The sequence below is a fragment of the Coregonus lavaretus genome (genome assembly GCF_964263955.1).
Source record: "Coregonus lavaretus genome assembly, chromosome: 23".
NCBI classification, from domain to species: domain Eukaryota; kingdom Metazoa; phylum Chordata; class Actinopteri; order Salmoniformes; family Salmonidae; genus Coregonus; species Coregonus lavaretus.
In genome coordinates, this window is record NC_140010.1 from 14,131,125 (window position 1) to 14,151,424 (window position 20,300).

Genomic DNA, 20,300 nt, shown 5'->3' on the forward strand with positions numbered 1-20,300 from the left:
AGTGTTGGCTTTGTCAGCATCTAGGTCTCTCTCTCCAGACCCATAGGGCCATTAACATTCACCCGGTCAGTCTGACAGAGGCTTCCAGTGTTAGAGAAACGGGATGAGGGTGGGTTCCAAATCATTTGGCATCGACGTCGTCACAATGGCAAGGCTCGGCGATGCCAAATTAAAGGTAGTTGGTAGGTACCTTTGATGCCACAGGTTTTCAATTGGCGCTGGGTCTCTCTGCTCTCCTGTCTGTGCTGCGACACGCTACTACATTCCAACCAATTATCTAGCCCAAGGTGGAACAGGTTAACATCTTACCTTTGATGCCTCCTCTACAGAGTCTTTGATTTAATCATGGCAAACTAAAGGTACAGGGTGGGGCATCCTTTATTCTTTCTTTAGTCGTCATTCAGGTACAGTTCATGGCAGACGAACAGGGAGAAACTTCAAACAAGTATCCCCTGTAGCCCAGCGCTTGCAACGCCAGGGTTGTGGGTTCGTTTCCCACGGGGGGCCAGTATGAAAATGTATGCACTCACTAACTGTAAGTCGCTCTGGATAAGAGCGTCTGCTAAATGACTAAAATGTTTAAATGTTTCTGAATAATTGGTCACATCATTACCTGATGTTCTCAACAACAAAAAAACAGTACATATCTGCACACTGCAATGGAGGTCAGACAGAGCCCCCAGAAAGACTAATCCATATGAACAATGAAAGTCCATCAAAACAGTCCTTGATATTCTCCAATTCAGTCAACTAAATAGACATTATTTGGTAACGTCCACCGCTCGCCAACACACACACATCTTACATTGTTACCCACAATGCCTATGCATGGTTTATAATATATAGCCCCCCTTCTCCCTGAGGAAGTGCATCATTGAAGCGCTTGTCGCAATCATCCGTCACACATGTCCCTAGTAGATATCCCCCATGGCTCCAATGGCCCACACAGTCACCACTTTTCATCCCACTCAGAGTTTGTATCTGCTATAGGGATACATATTTTCTCAGAAGCTAGGGCAAGTGGAGAATATATTTCTGTCTTTAGGATTGGATTGGGTTTCCTTCCAACATTTTGTTGAACATTCAGAATGATTTAGTATAGGTGCTATTGTTATATTGTGCCTTGTGGTCTGCATAGCTCCTTGTTGTAACTGGGATAATCTTATGCAAACACCTAAAGTCCTAATTACTTTTGCTGACGATATCTAATTTATAGTGATTGGTCTATTTCATTTAGTGTTCTTCTTGGCACAATTCGTCCACAAAATCTCATCAAAGATGAACCCTCCTCGGGGTACCACACATTTCCTTACGCGCCCAAGGCGTACAAAATGTTATGTAAATCCCCTTAATGACCTTTTCAGGCCGCTGACAATCGCAACACAAAGGTGATTGGCAGCCGACACCATGGTGCACAGTTATCCTTTGCCCCGCACCATCTCGCTCTATGGCGCCCCCTACTGTGAGAGGCGTGGGGTAGGGTGCCCAGTGGTGGTCGTTGCCAATGGGGTAAAGCCAGCATGGATCCTCTCACGGCAACCATGTGGGTCGTGGTAATAATGTTCGGTTTGTTTCCTGCCCCACACACCCCATTCCCTTTGGGGAATAGGCCAGGGCCAATATTCCGGCACATCAGGCGCAGAGGGAGGCATCCATGCCTGTCTGTCTGTGTTCCAGCATGGCTTGGCCTTCTTTCGCCCCATTATACGGCTCACAGGGCAGCCTATTGGTGGCCCCATTGGACCACTCCGCTCCATAATGTGTTTCTATTGTCATCATTATTATGATTATTATTATTTGCCCCAACTTTAACCCCCACCCTGGAACCTCTGTGTATTCCTCACGGGGGGGATATACAGTACATGGGCTCCATCCATACACAGACTGTCTCTCTTCTCTAATGTCTCAAACTCTGAAGGGCTACTAATCTGCTGCAAGGGTGACAAAATACCCCCCTGTGACACACACACACTAGAGCCCGACCGATATGGTGTTTTGGGTCCCATACCAATTCTTTGGGGAGACAAAACTTACCGATTGCCATCCAAAACAGCAATTCTCCAAGAAATATGTTTTAAATGTTGATTTCTTACATTGTGAAATGAATGACACATCATGGGAATGGCCGCAAATGTTCAGATAAGCATGAGATTCCCTTTTTGAATCCTATTTATTGAATATTGGTTATCGGTTAAATTATTGGCCGATACCGATATAGCGTTAATCGGACGATAATATCGGTGAACCGATACATTGGTAGGGCTCTAACACACACACACACGCCCGCGCACACACACACACACACACACGCCCGCGCACACACACACACACACACACACACACACACACACACACACACACACACACACACACACACACACACACACACACACACACACACACACACACACAGCAAAACACACACACAGCAACAGACAAACAGCAACACACACACAGCAACAACACACACCCAAGAGTCCACTGTTCCCAAGTCCCTTACTGAGCGTGTTTTATCCTCTCCAGGCCTCATCTCAGAGGGGAGCACGTCTGCCCCCTACTGAGTCCAATACCCACTTCCTACAGCAAGGGAAGCCTGTTCTGATCAGCCCGCTGGCCTCCTTCCTCCATTCAGACAGTGCCGACTAGCCCTGCAGACTCCCTGCCTGGTTACCCATAAATTTGCTTTGATATGGGCATGAATGACTCAGCTACATGAATAGCACATCCAGGGTTGATGACCTAAGCTGGACGCTACTTCAACATTTCCCATGGTCATATGTAGCCTACAGCGTGTGTTTAAAATAGTTACTCTTGGGGGCCTTACTGTCCTTGCTGGGGCCCAGTCTCCTGTCAATGAAAGGTTGATATGGGGAAGCCATTGACGAGCATAAGGAAACTATGTGTGTGTGTGTGTCTGTGTGTGTGTGTGTGTGCACGCCTGAGTAAGCTTGTGTGATTGTGTGTGTGTGTGTGTGCGTGCATGAGCATTTGTTTGTGAGTGTGTTTTTTTTAGAAGGGCGGGTGTAAGATATACACCCTGTATTATCTCAGTTGTAACAGTCTGTCCACACATCTGAACAGTCACTCTTTAGACAGTTATTAATGGAAGAGGAAGAACCCCAACATATGGATGCTACCGCTCCGACTATGGGAGGATGTCTGCAGAATCTCGCCTACTAAAACCAGGCCATGGTATGTTGCAAATGAGCATTATGAACTTTTTATACAGTATATATTTCAGATGACTACGTATGTATGATATGAAGAACCTTCCGTCCATATACAGTGAATATGAATATTAATAGATTTTACCGTAAAAAAATACATATTTTAGCTTTGTTTGTGTTAGAAATGTTGTATTTCTATTCATGATGCAGTGAGTAATTTTGATAAAGATAGATACGCATTTTGATTGGGAAATAAAATTAGATTAAGAAATAAATTGAGAGAAATAAATTATGTAATGTATTGAGAAATAAATTGAGAATGATACCCATGCAGAATGCAGCACCTAAAAAATGCTATGCCTGTATTGTAACATACAGAATCCCCTATTCACATATTCTAGCTTTACAAAGAGTATTTCAAGCATCGTCTACAGCTTGCAGCTAAACCTGCAGGGAAAAAGTGATTGCTCTGCTCTCACATCCGTCCTTGTGGCATCTTGGCTTATTGACAAGATAAAAAAATACAAATAAAATATGTATATTTGACAGGATGCCACGCAGGTGTTTCCCCCTAACCTAACCTGTCAAACATCATCACCTGCACCTGTGCTCTCTCTTACTCAGCGTGTCTGTAGACTAACTGACTTGGGACATACAGTGTCTTCAGAAAGTATTCACACGCATTTACTTTTTCCAGATTTTGTTGTGTTAGAGCTTGAATTTATAATAGATTATTTTGTCACTGGCCTACTCACAATACCCCATAATGTCAAAGTGGAATTATGTTTTTTAATTTTTTTAAATTACAAATTCATTACAAATGAAAAGCTGAAATGTCTTGAGTCAATAAATATGTAACCCCTTTGTTATGGCAAGCCTAAATAAGTTCAGGAGTAAACATTTGCTTAACAAGTCACATAATAAGTTGCATGGACTCACTCTGTATGCAATAATAGTTTTTAAGATGATTTTTGAATGACTACCTCATCTCTGTACCCCACACATACAATTATCTGTAAGGTCCCTCAGTCAAGCAGAGAATTTCAAACACAGATTCAACCACAAAGACCAGGGAGGTTTTCCAATGCCTCACAAATAAGGGCACCAATTGGTACAAAAAAAAAGCAGACATTGAATATTCCTTTAAGCATGGTGAAGTTATTAATTACACTTTGGATGGTGTATCAATACACTCAGTCACTACAAAGATACAGGCGTCCTTCCTAACTCAGTTGCCAGAGAAGAAGGAAACCGCTCAGGGATTTCACCAGAGTTTAATGGCTGTGATAGGAGAAAACTGAGGATGGATCAACAACATTGCATTTACTCGAAAATACTAACCTAATTGACAGAGTGAAAAGAAGGAAGCCTGTACAGAATAAAAATATTCCAAAACATACATCCTGTTTGCATCAAGGCACTAAAGTAATACTGCAAACAATGTGGCAAAGCAATTCACTTTCTGTCCTGAATACAAAGTGTGGAGCAAATCCAATCCAATACAGTACTGAGTACCACTCTCCATATTTTCAAGCATAGTGGTGGCTGCATCACGTTATGGGTATGTTTGTAATCGTTAAGGACTGGGGAGTTTTTCAGGATAAAAAAGAAAAGGAATGGAGCTAAGCACAGGCAGAATCCTAGAAGAAAACCTGATTCAGTCTGCTTTCCACCAGACACTGGGAGATGAATTCAACTTTCAGCAGGTCAATAACCTATAACACAAGGCAGAATCTACACTGGAGTTGCTTACCAAGAAGACAGTGAATGTTCGAGTGGCCGAGTTACAGTTTTGACTTAAATCTATGTCACGATCGTCGGATATAGAGGACCAAGGCGCAGCGTGGAAGGTGAACATACTTATTTATTAAATGATACACGAACAAAACGATACGTGACGTCCACAGGTGCAAAACACAAACCAACACGGAACAAGATCCCACAAACACTGTGGGAAAACCACCTGACTAAATATGGTTCCCAATCAGAGACAACCAGCAACAGCTGATACTCGTTGCCTCTGATTGAGAACCACTCTGGCCAACATAGATATACAAAACTAGACTAGACACAACGAGCACAAAACATAAACTCTACACACCCTGGCTCAACTTAAAAGAGTCCCTAGAGCCAGGGCGTGACAGTACCCCCCCCTAAAGGCGCGGACTGCGACCGCGCCTAAACATCACCGAACAGGGGAGGGCTGGGTGGGCATTCCTCCTCGGAGGCGGTTCCGGCTCTGGGCTTGACCACCACCCTCTACTAACCCCCCCGTAGTGCCCCTGGTCTGGTCTAGCCCCACTGGCTGGAGCTGGACTGGACTTCGGTGGAGAGGATTGCTCAGGCTCCGGTGTGGAGCAGCTGACCGGTACCTGACCAGGCACCGGTGAAACGGGCACGGGCTGGCGATGCGCACCACAGGTTTGGTGCGGGGAGCAGGAACAGGCCGGACCAGGCTGGCGACGCGCACCATTGGCTTGGTGCGGGGAGCAGGAACAGGCCGGGCAGGGCTGGCGACGCGCACCACTAGCTTGGTGCGGGGAGCAGGAACAGGCCGGACCGGGCTGGTGATGCGCACCACAGGTTTGGTGCGGGGAGAAGGAACGGGCCGGGCCGGGCTGGCGACGCGCACCATTGGCTTGGTGCGGGGAGCAGGAACAGGCCGGGCCGGGCTGGCGACGCGCACCATAGGCTTGGTGCGAGGGACAGGAACAGGCCGGGCCGGGCTGGCGACGCGCACCATAGGCTTGGTGCGATGGACAGGAACAGGCCGGACCGTACTGGGAACACACACCACTGGCCTTACACGGGGATCAGGAACGGGCCGGACCGGACTGGCAACACACTTCAGTACCTCTCGCCGTGCCTCTACATTTTCCTTCCCTCTTTACACCAATGGCTCCCGTAACCCGGTGGCCTTCTCTCCTCGTCCACCAACTCGCCCCTTATCTGCCTCCAGTGGCCCCGTCGTCCCTGCCATGTGCCCCCCCCTAAACATTTCTTGGGGGTGCCCCTCGCCTGTCCGACGACTGCCCGGTTGGCGCCGCTTCTCCTCTCCTGCCTGGGCACGCTGCTTGGTCCTGTATTGGTGGGATCTTCTGTCACGATCGTCGGATATAGAGGACCAAGGCGCAGCGTGGAAGGTGAACATACTTATTTATTAAATGATACACGAACAAAACAACAAATCGATACGTGACGTCCACAGGTGCAAAACACAAACCAACACGGAACAAGATCCCACAAACACTGTGGGAAAACCACCTGACTAAATATGGTTCCCAATCAGAGACAACCAGCAACAGCTGATACTCGTTGCCTCTGATTGAGAACCACTCTGGCCAACATAGATATACAAAACTAGACTAGACACAACGAGCACAAAACATAAACTCTACACACCCTGGCTCAACTTAAAAGAGTCCCTAGAGCCAGGGCGTGACAATCTACTTGAAAATCTATGGCAAGACCTGAAAATGGTTGTCTAGCAAGGATCAACAACCAATTTGACAGAGCTTGAAGAATTTTGAAAAGAATAATGGGCAAATGTTGCACAATCCAGGTGTGGAAAGCCTTACCCATAAAAACTCAGCTGTAATCGCTGCCAAATGTGCTTCTACAAAGTATTGACTCAGTGGTGTGAATACTTATATAAATTAGATATTTCTGTATTTCATTTTCAATAAATTAGCAAACATTTCTAAAAACATGTTTTCACTTTGTCATTATGGGGTATTGTGTGTAGATGGGTGAGAATTAAAAAAAAAATTAATAGATTTTGAATTCAGGCTGTAACACAACAAAATGTGGAATAAGTCAAGGGGTATGAATACTTTCTGAAGGCACTATGTGGGTGGGTGTGACCGTCTGACTTTCATTGGTTCCAGTTCTAAGCAAGCAAGTCCTCTCCAAGTCAAACAGTGCTTTGTTGCTGGATGTGCTTCATTTGGTCTTGTTAAACTGCATTTACTAATGTGGCCCTCGGGCATGGGTTGGGAAGTAGGAAATCACCCAAACTCTACAGGCTAGGAGGATAGGAGTCACAGAGCACGCATTGTTGTTGAGGCCTCCATTCGTTCCCTTGCCTTCCATCTGTCTAATCACGTTCCTGCGTGCTAGTTTTGTGGAGGACCACACAGTAGCAGGCTGAGGCTAACGGACTGACTGCTTTTACAGTACTGAGGGTTTTAGAATCACACTGTATTGATGCATGTGTTGGGAGGGAGCATCGATGCACAATCCTTCATTTTGAAATTGAAGGATTGTAATAGTATTCCTTATTCAGCCTGGTTTGGTTAAATAGAACCCCAATAAATGATCCATAGTATTGAGGAAAATCGTTGGCAAGACTGTGTGACATTCCACAAAGTAACCTAGCTTACCCCCTACTGTGTATGAACTTGAATTGGTGGGATTTTTCATAAACAGCATTGATGCATTTGTAAAGTATGAAAAATGTATGCACTCACTAACTGTAAGTCGCTCTGGATAAGAGCGTCTGCTAAATGACTTAAATGTAAATGTAAATGTAAAGAGGAATCTTGCTTTTCATGTCTTTAAATATAGTCCTTCTTTTCTGGTCTTACAGCATGTATGGATATAACGACCCAACTAATTGTAACTAATTAAAGCTCAATATTTAACTTTAAATGAGCATAGCTGTGACAGAAACCCAAAGTAATGACAACATTGGAATCACTGATACTTCTAGTGCACAGACCCAGTTGGGTGGAGCTGTTTGAAGCAGTGAGGAAAAGAGGAAATAATGGACTTGAATCAGAATTTTCTGAAACCGATTAGTGTCCCACAATAATAATAAAGAGAGCTGATAGCCCAGTAATCTTACCTAGTTTTTGAACAACAGAGAAAACAGTGGTTTACATTTTTAGGTAGTCAACAGTAAGTAGCCTATTACTGGGGAAATCCCAGTCACTTTTTGCTGACAACCTCTTATGTATGCAGTCTCTGTTTGACCCATAGAGGGCGTTAGGTCACTATTGAGAAGGGATTCCCCAGTGCTGGGTTTATACCAGTATGATACCTACTGCTTATAGCTAATAACATGTTTTTCGCTTGTTGTGATATTTTAATGTTTTCCAGTGCCACTGCCAAAATTAGTTAATGTCATCTGTCAAAAACAGATACGCTCTAATTACAAACACCTGTGATGCTTACAATTGAAATCATCATGTTTGTTTTTTCTAGATACTTTAGGCCTAAACCTGATCTTTAGAAATGTGGATTGTAACTACTTACAATTTATCCTGTTGAAATCATGCAGCCAAAATTCAGTATATAAGGCATAAATCATGGTTCTCTTTATCTTAGTCTCAAAAGTACAACAGAGATGTACAAGGAAAGGAACGTAAGAAAATTAAAGGCCAAATGAGAAAAAGATTAGATTGATCTGGCACAGGACTGCAACATTAGAACAGCGAAACCCCAACCATCCAAAAGAAAAAGAAACATCTTGCAGAGAAAACACAGCACTCCTTTACAAGTGAATACAACATTGGCTGCCTGCGAAACAAAAATATGCTGAAAGCTTTTCTTCCCCACAAATTAAGGTTCCAGTAGTGAGATGGCATTATGCAGGCTTCGCTGTGTGGTCCTCCACCAATCACAGACCCACTCTCCCCCCTGCTGCTCCGTCCCTGAGTCTCAGGCGCTGCCCTCTCCACTGGGGAAGGGGCAGACATGGTTGACCCTGGATAAAATTCAACTTGTTGCACATAAATATTTAATTACTAGGCTTCTGCCTGGTGATATGACCGTGAATCAGAGGAAGAATTTTGAATATTTTTGGGGCCAAATGTTTAGAATTCCTGTCAGATAAATATAGGCCTACAAACTACAATCACAATAGTGTGAATTAATTTTAGTAGGCCTAGAGAACATCCCCATTCCATCCCTTGGAAACCTTTAGCCTGAATTGTAATTAATTGATTTATTATGTTTATTTGTTAAAGGATAATGTACAACAAAAACATAGGCTAAATCTCAGAAATTAGAAGTGATGTATTGCCCCAGATTTAGCTAACAGCTAATTTACTTATCTGCAGTCCCCAGGTAGGTGAACATATCAACTTGAAAACATTATATACCAACAGACAACATACACATACTGTAAATCAAAATATAATAGCACATTCACAGTTTGCTCTCTTTTGAAATGGAACCAACTCACACTTGAAAATGTTGTTATGAATAGAATAGTCAAGTATTGGAAAATGAAGTCATAGATCTATTCTTGCAACCAACCTTGTGGCAGCAGCATTATGTTCTCATTGCTTTTTCCAATAACATATTTTTGCTTGCTCACATTAGCCTCTATTGTCAATGCATGGACACCTGTCTCACAGGCACACATAGGACATTGTTTTGTGGTAAGCTAATAAGTGGACAAGGTCTTGCCATGCCAGAGAGAGGGATGATTCTGGGTCGGGTTGGCTGACTGGCTGGCTAGCCTCTGCACTCCACCCCCATAATGGCAACAGCTGAGCTACCCTGGTCTCACCCTGAGACCGTGAGAAGACAGACATGATGAAAAGCCAAGTATCTTGTAGACACCCCTCAAATGCCCCTGATTGGCACTGCAGATCTGCCCACATGAATAGACCTATGTGCCGTTGTACAGCGGCGGCAATATCAAGTGGCAAGGGCGGTTCATTACTCTACTCACTCCAACACCTGGGAGGCAAGACAGGGCATGTATAGAAATAAACAAGGATGTTTTGTAGTGACAGCAGCACCACCACCCCTTTTCTTATATTATTATTTCTACACTAGAGTAGAACTAAGACAACCAATGTCCATAAGTCTGATGATGAAAACGTTCGATTGGATTCATGTTCATGGGTTTGTTATGAGTGTCACAGGTCTTGTTTAGAGTTACAGAATATTGTTCATGCCTTATCAGACATTTCAGTGTTGTAACTCAATCTGCCCTGTTGCTAAGCTGTCAAGGAATAAAGGAGGGTTTGAAATGGCCTAGAATGGAAATGTTGGTCCTTAGTGAGTTTGAATGAAACAAAGCAACTTACCACATGCTCTCTTGATTTTGACACAAACTGATAGTCTTGCATTGTGCTGGGTGTGGAGAAAGAGGAGTTGGGTCTTTTTTGCCTTGGTCTGGATCTTGTGGGCCCTGCATCTGGCCTTTAGTGAAGTCCCTTGAAGTCCTGTAGTCTCCTGAAGTCTATGGTAGAAAGAATGAATTATGTTATAGTGAATTATTGCCCAATGCACAAAGAATGCAAACACATTCTTGAGTATTATCATTTTCAAAGATGATGGGTGGTTGTGTTGTGTGCAAAACGTTTAAGTTGGTTAACAATCACAAAGCCGCCCAGACAGATGGAATACCATGGCACATTCTCAAAGCATGCGCAGACCAGCTGGCAAGTGTCTTCACAGACATTATCAATCTCTCCTTGTCCCAGTCTGTAATCCCAACATGTTTCAAGCTGACCACCATTGTCCCTGTTCCCAAGAGCTCCAAGGTAACCTGCCTAAATGACTATCGCCCTGTAGCACTCACATCTGTAATTATGAAGTCCTTTGAAAGGCTGGTCATGACACACATCAACAGCATCCTCCCCAGACACTCTAGACCCACTCCAATTTGCATACCGCCCCAACAGATCGACAGATGACGCAATCTCAATTGCACTTCATACTGCCCTCTCCCACCTGGACAAAAGGGGAAATAACTATGTGAGAATGCTGTTCATAGACTACAGCTCAGCGTTCAACACCATAGTTCCCTCCAAACTCATCACCAAGCTAGGGACCCTGGGACTGAATCCCTCCCTCTGCAACTGGATCCTGGACTTCCTGATGGCCAGCCCCAGGTGGTGAGGGTAGGCAACAACACCTCTGCCACGCTGACCCTCAACACGGGCGCCCCTCAAGGGTGTGTGCTTAGTCCCCTCCTGTACTCCCTGTTCACCTACGTTTGCGTGGCCACGCACAACTCCAACACCATCCTCAAGTTTGCTAACGACACGACGGTGGTAGGCCTGATCACCGACAGCGATGAGTCAGCCTACAGGGAGGAGGTCAGAGACTTAGCAGTTTGGTGCCAGGACAACAATCTCTCCCTCAATGTCAGTAAGACCAAGGAGCTGATTGTGGACTACAGGAGAAAGAGGGGAGAGCACGCCCCCATCCACATCGACGGGGCTGTAGTGGAGCGGGTCGAGTTCTTCAAGTTCCTTGGTGTCCACATCACTAAGGACTTAACATGGTCCACACACACCCGCACGGTCGTGAAGAGGGCATGGCAGTGCCTCTTCCCCCTCAGGAAAATATTTGGCATGGGCCCTCGGATCGTCAAAAAGTTCTACAGCTGCACCATCGAAAGCATCTTGACTGGCTGCATCACCGCTTGGTATGGCAAATGCACCGCCCTTGACCGCAAAGCGCTACAGAGGGTGGTGCGGACTGCCCAGTAAATCACTGGGGCCGAGCTCCCTGCCATCCAGGACCTCTATATCAGGCGGTGTCAGAGGAAGGCCCAGTATACGCACCATATACACACTCACTCACACACACTATATTGACACTCCCACACAAAACTCCCACACATTTACATTACCAGTCAAAAGTTTGGACACACCTACTCATTCAAGTTTTTTTTAAAACATTTTTTAGAATAATAGTGAAGAGATCAAAACTATGAAATAACACATATTAAATCATGTAATAAACAACAAATTGTTAAACAAATCAAAATATATTTTATATTTGAGATTCTTCAAATAGCCTCCCTTTGCCTTGATGACAGCTTTGCACACTCTTGGCATTCTCTCAACCAGCTTCACCTGGAATGCTTTTCCAACAGTCTTGAAGGAGTTCCCACATATGCTGAGCACTTGTTGGCTGCTTTTCCGTCACTCTGCGGTCCGACTCATCCCAAACCATCTCAATTGGGTTGAGGTAAGGGGATTGTGGAGGCCAGATCATCTGATGCAGCACTCCATCACTCTCCTTATTGGTCAAATAGCCCTTACACAGCCTGGAGGTGTGTTTTGGGTCATTGTCCTGTTGAAAAACAAATGATAATCCCACTAAGCCCAAACCAGATGGGATGGCGTATCGCTGTAGAATGCTGTGGTAGCCATGCTGGTTAAGTGTGACTTGAATTCTAAATAAATCACAGACAGTGTCACCAGCAAAGCACCCCCACACCATAACAACTCCTCCATGCTTTACGGTGGGAAATACAAATGCGGAGATCATCCGTTCACCCACACCGCATCTCACAAAGACACGGCGGTTTGAACCAAAAATCTCAAATTTGGACTCCAGACCAAAGGACAAATTTCCACCGGTCTAATGTCCATTGCTCGTGTTTCTTGGTCCAAGCAGGTCTCTTCTTCTTATTGGTGTCCTTTAGTAGTGGTTTCTTTGCAGCAATTCGACCATGAAGGCCTGATTCACACAGTCCCCTCTGAACAGTTGATGTTGAGATGTGTCTGTTACTTGAACTCTGTGAAGCATTTATTTGGGCTGCAATTTCTGAGGCTGGTAACTCTAATGAACTTATCCTCTGCAGCAGAGGTAACTCTGGGCCTTCCATTCCTGTGGTGGTTCATGAGAGCCAGTTTCATTATAGCGCCTGATGGTTTTTGCGACTGCACTTGAAGAAACGTTCAAAGTTCTTGACATTTTCAGTATTGACTTACCTTCATGTCTTAAAGTAATGCTGGACTGTCGTTTCTCTTTGCTTATTTGAGCTGTTCTTGCCATAATATGGACTTGGTCTTTTACCAAATAGGGCTATCTTCTGTATACCCCCCCTACCTTGTCACAACACAACTGATTGGCTCAAATGCATTAAGAAGGAAAGAAATTCCACAAATTAAACTTTTAAGAAGGCACACCTGTTATTTGAAATGCATTCCAGGTTACTACCTCATGAAACGATATTATAACCGCGATCGATAATAGACAGTACTGTGCAGCCGTCTTCATCGACCTGGTCAAGGCTTTCGACTCTGTCAACCACCGCATTCTAATTGGCAGACTAAATAGCCTTGGTTTCTCAAATGACTGCCTCGCCTGGTTCACCAACTACTTCTCAGATAGAGTTCAATGTGTCAAATCGGAGGGCCTGTTGTCTGGACCTATGGCAGTCTCTATGGGGGTGCCACAGGGTTCAATTCTTGGGCCGACTCTTTTCTCTGTGTATATCAATGATGTCGCTCTTGCTGCTGGTGACTCTCAGATCCACCTCTACGCAGACGACACCATTTTGTATACATCTGGCCCTTCATTGGACACTGTGTTAACAAACCTCCAAACGAGCTTCAATGCCATACAACACTCCTTCAGTAGCCTCCAACTGCTCTTAAACACTAGTAAAACTAAATGCATGCTCTTCAATCGAACGCTGCTGGCACCCGCCCACCCGACTAGAATCACTACTCTCGACGGGTCTGACCTAGAGTATGTGGACAACTACAAATACCTAGGTGTCTGGTTAGACTGTAAACTCTCCTTCCAGACTCACATTAAGAATCTCCAATCCAAAGTTAAATCTAGAATCGGCTTCCTATTTCGCAACAAAGCCTCCTTCACTCATGTTGCCAAACATGCCCTCGTAAAACTGACTATCCTACCGATCCTTGACTTCGGCGATGTCATTTACAAAATAGCCTCCAACACTCTACTCAGCAAATTGGATGTAGTCTATCACAGTGCCATCCGTTTTGTCTCCAAAGCCCCATACACTACCCACCACTTTGACCTGTACGCTCTTGTGGGCTGGTCCTCACTACATGTTCGTCGTCAAACCCACTGGCTCCAGGCCATCTATAAATCACTGCTAGGCAAATCCCCGCCTTATCTTAGCTCATTGGTCACCATAGCAGCCCCCACCCGTAGTCTGCGCTCCAGCAGGTATATCTCACTGGTCATCCCCAAAGCCAACACCTCCTTTGGCCGCCATTCCTTCCAGTTCTCTGCTGCCAATGACTGGAATGAATTGCAAAAATCTCTGAAGCTGGAGACTCTTATCTCCCTCACTAACTTTAAGCATCAGTTGTCAGAGCACCTTACCGATCACTGCACCTGTACACAGCCCATCTGAAATTAGCCCACCCAACTACCTCATCCCTATATTGTTATTTATTTTGCTCTTTTGCACCCCAGTATCTCTATTTGCACATAATCTCTTGCACATCTAGCATTCCAGTGTTAATACTAATTGTAATTATTTTGCACTATAGCCTATTTATTGCCTTACCTCCATAACTTGCTACATTTGCACACACTGTATATATATTTTCTGTTGTATTTTTTGACTTTATGTTTTTTTACCCCATATGTAACTCTGTGTTGTTGTTTTTATCGCACTGCTTTGCTTTATCTTGGCCAGGTCGCAGTTGTAAATGAGAACTTGTTCTCAACTGGCTTACCTGGTTAAATAAAGGTGAAATAAAATTTAAAAAATTAAAAAAGCTGGTTGAGAGAATGCCAAGAGTGTGCAAAGCTGTCATCAAGGCAAAGGGTGGCTATTTAAAGAATCTCAAATATAAAATATATTTTGATTTGTTTAACACTTTTTTGGTTACTACATGATTCCATATGTGTTCTTTCATAGTTTTGATGTCTTCACTATTATTCTACAATGTAGAAACTAGTAAAAATTAAGAAAAACCCTGGAATGAGTAGGTGTGTCCAAACTTTTGACTGGTACTGTACATACGCATACGCACACACACACATAGACACGTACACACTCACACACTTTTACACTCATCATTTGCTGCTGCTACTCAGTTCTTTATTTTACTCTTATTATTATATATCCTGATGCCTAGTCACTTTACCCTGCCTTCATGTACATATCTATCTCAAATACCTTGTACCTTGCACATTGATATGGCACTGATACTCCCTGTATATAGCTAAATGTTTGTGTATTTTATATTATTCCTCGTGTTGGTATTTTATTTTTTTAATTATTTCTAAACTCTGCATCATTGGGAAGGGCTCGTAATCAAGCATTTCACAGTAACGTTTAACACAGTAGCGCTTGTGACAAATACAATTTGATTTGATTTAAAAGAAAAGGAAAACTGCGTTTGCTAGTAGGATCATGCTTCAATAGCTTTCACTAGACTGTACAGGAAGAGAGGAGATCAATTTGACTTATCTTTTCAAAATGGTGCCCATGATCTTGAAAGCTAAATATTTATAGAATGGCACATCAACAGGTAAAACATTTTTCTGATTGAAGATAATGTTCAATACAATCCATCACAACCCATAAAATGTTGTCTTTCCCTAAGTTTAGATTACCCTTTCTTGCCAAGCTTTTGGCCTGCCTCAAACTAAAGTTATATAAGAAAAAGCAGTGTGTGACTTTTTTATTTTCATATTATCGAATAATTATTCTCACGCACCTGCAACACGCAAACTCATGTTTTAGCAAATGAAATGTGAAAATGAGTGCCATTCGCCTCCAGTCCATAGGGCGCGATATACCAAAGGCTCTGTTTCACGGAAGTCGTTCTGGAAGCTCTGACGTGGCCAAATAATAACCCGACATCTTGAGGAAGGAAACGCCTTAAAGAGGAAAGAATTGAAAACAACTGTAAGGAGAAAACTGTAATTTTTACTCATGGTGTTGTTTGAATATGATAATAGTCACATAAATTGTGTTTAGCTGCTTAACTGTATAACGTAAAAGGGTCTCATTTCCTGGGGTCTAGCTAGTTAAAAAGGTCTGGAAAAAAAACTTGCCAGATGGCTGGTTAGGCTAGCTTGGCGCCGCTTGCTAAACCGCTAGCCAAACAGTTAGCTAGCTAGCTATTAGAGCACTAACTTATAGTGGTCTTTCGATATAGCTAACTTAATAGCCATTTGTCTTCTTTCACTGCAAGACAGTTTTCTACACCATGGTTGTTATTGTCCTTTATCCAACTGGTTAGTTTATGAAATGATGTGTGTAACGTTAGCTAGCTAGTTAGCAGCTATATAAGAGTTGACGCTAACATGGTTAGTTAGCTAGCTTCTTATTCAACGTTATCTTGCTAGTTAATAAACAAACATAGTTGTCAGAAAGTTTCTATAGTAGGTATATTAAACAACTAATAATTCGTTATAAGATGGGTTAACCTTCTATAGTTGTCAGGGCACAATTACACACTGACGGTTATAAAACTGTGTTCGTCTTGTTCTCTTCTAGTATTCCTTCTGCCAAAGTTGAATCCATCTTTCACTATGGGGAATTTATTTGCTAGCCTCTTTAAAGCATTTGGCAAGAAAGAGATGAGGATCCTCATGGTGGGTCTCGATGCTGCTGGTAAAACAACAATCCTGTACAAACTCAAACTTGGAGAAATTGTAACTACCATTCCAACTATAGGTAAGTAGTAGCACTGGTGGCATGTAGGCCTAAATGTTGTCAGCCCAGTTTGTATGAATATCATATTTTGTGTAACGTTAAGACTTACATTAAAAATATATATAATTAGAAGCAACACAATTAATTTACTCCCGGACATGTTCACGTGTTGCCTCAAATAGATTGTGCAGGTTATTAATGTCTTCTTTCCTCAACTCAGGTTTTAATGTTGAGACAGTCGAGTACAAGAACATAAGTTTTACAGTGTGGGATGTCGGCGGTCAAGACAAAATTCGACCGTTGTGGCGTCACTATTTCCAGAACACACAGGGTAAGTTGTGTGCTGACAGCAAGTCATTTCACTCCTGTCAAAGGGGGGCCAACAGACTAGAGACGTTGAATCAAAATGTTCATGTTTTTCCTCTTGGTGTGTTTTTCAGGTCTCATCTTTGTTGTGGACAGCAATGACAGAGAGCGAGTGAACGAAGCCCGCGAAGAACTGATGAGAATGTTGGCAGAGGACGAACTACGAGAGGCAGTCTTATTAGTATTCGCTAACAAACAGGTAGGCCTACATTTTCACCTCAAATGTCCATTGTGTGACAGCAAAAAGCCTTTGACTTGCTTTTTTTGTATTAATAATATAGAAAGGACAATACACCTGTTATATACTTTGGATGGTCTTCGCTGGCTTTTGTCTCATAATGGGAGAACTTCTCTTTTCAGGACCTCCCAAATGCTATGAATGCGGCCGAACTCACAGACAAGCTGGGACTGCACTCCCTCCGCCATAGAAACTGGTACATCCAAGCCACCTGTGCCACCAGCGGAGACGGTCTCTATGAAGGACTGGATTGGTTGTCTAATCAGTTAAAAAACCAGAAATAGGCCTAATCATCATAATCCACTGTCCTCCTCAACTCACATATACCTTTTTCACACTATCGTGCCGACCCAAACCGTACAGTGGCTCGGATTATTTTCTTTCACATTGTCCTTTCCAGCACGGTTCTAGCAACTGTGTGGTAGATTAGTTACCAGGCTGGCGCAGTAAAGCTCGGCCCGGCTCAGTAGTGTGAAAAGGGTAACACTGTATCTTCTCTCTACCTTTGCTTTGTACTCTTCTGATGTTGCAAATTCAGCTACTTTTGTCAAAAAGTACCTACTGGAAAGCTGCACTCATTTCTCATCTCTAGTTACAACAATACACCATACGGGCCAGGGGGGATAATAACACAATCATGGAAAGCTGTCTGGGTTTCTTATTTAATGTAAATAGTCTTGTTTTGGGGGGGTTATGAGGCAGCTTATTGCAGACTTACAAAAAATCCACCTTGGTTATTTCCTCCTCTTGACCAGGCATATACGTGTCTAGTAAATAGAAAGGGGAGGCAAAAAAAGAAAAATAATTAATGGGACCCCTTGTCTCAACCCTATGTTTGACTTTTTTTTAACATTATAAGTCTGCTGGTAATTTGTACTTAAAATGAGTGTTTCTTGGGGGGGGGGGGGTAATTCTGAATTATGCATACATACAGATGTACTACTTGCAACAATGATGGTTTAATAGCTCAGAATGCTACAATACCCTGCTCCCCCAAAATACCATTTAGCAAAACACTGAAGAGAATATTATTGAGATGAAGTCTAAAACAGAGGTTAGTGGGCTTCAAAGTCGAGAACTCTTGTCAACACTTACCAGCTTTTGTTGTGTGTCAGATCATGTTGGCTTTCATTGAGAAGTGGCTGCCATGCAGAGTAACTATGTTCCTCCATGCATCTCATCATTCACCTGCTTTGTGATGGACAGAGGTGCTGTCTGTACAGCATTATGACTTATGTTTGTATGACAGTGGCTCAGGTTAATAATCATGTGTACTGCCTTTGTCGCAGTGAGCCTGAATTTAATAGCAAAAAAAGTGCATGATGTGGTCTGTATGTTGGACAAGCAACAAGTGCACGTTCAACATACACAGATTCTGCACAAATCAACAGATTTTCACAATGCCTGGAGAGGCAGAGTTCCTGCCTATCCATTTGCTATAATAATCACATGTTCTGTGCAGAATCTAATATCTCAAACACACATTGATTGTCTGCGGGACTAGCTAATTGATTGTTAATGTTTGTCTGCATAAGCATTATGTCATTACTCCTCTTGTCAGCTGCAGGTGCTCAAGGGTTGGGATACCTTGATGTCCTCAACATCAGCATCACAATGACTTAAACCACAACAACCTTGTAACTCAGGGGTCATCAACCTTTTCTTGGCCAGGGACCCCCTCCCAGGCAAACTGGTGACCCAGGGACTCCCATCATATGTTAGCCAAAACATATTTTCCTCATGTCTTATCAGGTGAATGATAATGTCAAGGAGAAGTAATCAAAACATTTAAAAATGAATAGATTTGGTAAATAGTTTTTCATTAGTTTGACCTCCCCACATTATAATTGGAAGAGGAAGTGTAAACTCTAACATAGCCTATTAGCTAGAAAGGAAACCGCAAACACTTTCTCTAAGCGCAGCTGTTTAGCTGGTTATCCATGTTTTTGCAAAAATGTATGTCCAAATCAGGAAAACTTACCAGCAGCCAGTAGCACTTGCCACGCTGGTAGCCTATTTTTCAAAGCCTATGTCCGATACTCCAGTGAGTGTAATTTGCTCGATATTAGGAGTTGAGAAATAAAGTTTACATCATTAGAAAGAAGATACTCTCCTCTTTTCTGCTGTAGGTATGTCATTCAAAATGTGTTTAGTCTGTTGTTGCTAGCGATATTCATAAAAACATTGAACCCCCATCACAGACCCCCTGCAGTACCTCCGCGGTCCCCAGGTTGTTTACCCCTGCACTCAAGGTATATGCTATATGATGCACTGGTATGACAAAAGCAGTTGTATTCTAAATTCTGATGTCCTGCATTTTCCTCCATCATCATGACCTGAAGACCTTGTTTTTGTCCCATTTTATTGAGAATGATAAAAGTATATTAATAGTTTTGGAACGAGGCATGTATTAATGTCAGTGGCAATATGAGATCTGTATGAACTCCGTATTTTTTACTTAGTGGGCGCTAGTATTTTCTTCTCTCCTTTGTAGCTCATGTTGTCCTTGGCTAAGTTCTGAGGGGATGCTTTTGTCCTCATGTCAAAGAAACATGCTGTTCCATTACAAACCTTTGAGCTTCTTATCAAAAGGTTCTGGGTGTTATTCCACCAGAGTGCTATGGACACTTCTTAGTCTTTCTTTTAAAGCAAGGCGTTGGGAAAAAAATAAACGTATCTTGATTGATAACTGATTGCCTGAACCTTTTGTTGAAACATTGTTAATCTCTTTAGCAGAACTTTGTCAATTTGTTTTTGCTGTAAAGTTATTTCAGCTTTAATTTTTTTGTGAGAAAAGCACTAATTAAAGTGATTAGAGAATGTTTACATGTTCTGTTGTTTTTCATGTAATTCTCTTTAACTGAATTAGTTATTGGATTTGATCATGCTGACATTGCACCAACCTCTATCCTCTTTGGACTCAGAGGGCGGAAGGTACAGTGAACATTATCGGTCAACAGCAAGGAAGGCAACATATACTGAATGAATCTGCCAACTGGCACAAAGCAAATATTGTATATTTTACCACTTACATATTTACTATTAATAACTTCCAGGTTAGAAACCCACTCTGCCCCATGCGTAGGAGTTAAATCAAGCCTAGATCTCTCCCCATTATGACAGTTTGAATTCAAAATGACACCTCATCCTAATCTAAAAATGGACTTTGCCT

The 20,300-nt window shown here is 42.9% G+C and overlaps 1 protein-coding gene across 1 annotated transcript; it reads left to right on the forward strand.

The window, feature by feature from the left end:
• Nucleotides 1–3,069: 3,069 nt before the first annotated feature.
• On the forward strand, nucleotides 3,070–19,952 carry LOC311098953 (ADP-ribosylation factor 1-like). The gene is made up of 6 exons (XM_084139515.1): nucleotides 3,070–3,192; nucleotides 15,644–15,771; nucleotides 16,366–16,545; nucleotides 16,745–16,855; nucleotides 16,965–17,089; nucleotides 17,251–19,952. Exons 3-6 carry the CDS (start codon nucleotides 16,401–16,403, stop codon nucleotides 17,410–17,412), a joined length of 543 nt encoding a protein of 180 aa, XP_083995641.1. The 5' UTR covers nucleotides 3,070–3,192; nucleotides 15,644–15,771; nucleotides 16,366–16,400; the 3' UTR covers nucleotides 17,413–19,952.
• Nucleotides 19,953–20,300: the final 348 nt, after the last annotated feature.

Excerpts from the sequence above, each read along its gene's own strand:
- LOC311098953 (XM_084139515.1), top strand. The coding sequence starts at position 16,401 with ATGGGGAATTTATTTGCTAGCCTCTTTAAAGCATTTGGCAAGAAAGAG. Across the intron at positions 16,856-16,964 it reads CTATTTCCAGAACACACAGG|GTCTCATCTTTGTTGTGGAC; the intron begins GTAAGTTGTGTG and ends TGTGTTTTTCAG. Across the intron at positions 17,090-17,250 it reads TAGTATTCGCTAACAAACAG|GACCTCCCAAATGCTATGAA; the intron begins GTAGGCCTACAT and ends TTCTCTTTTCAG.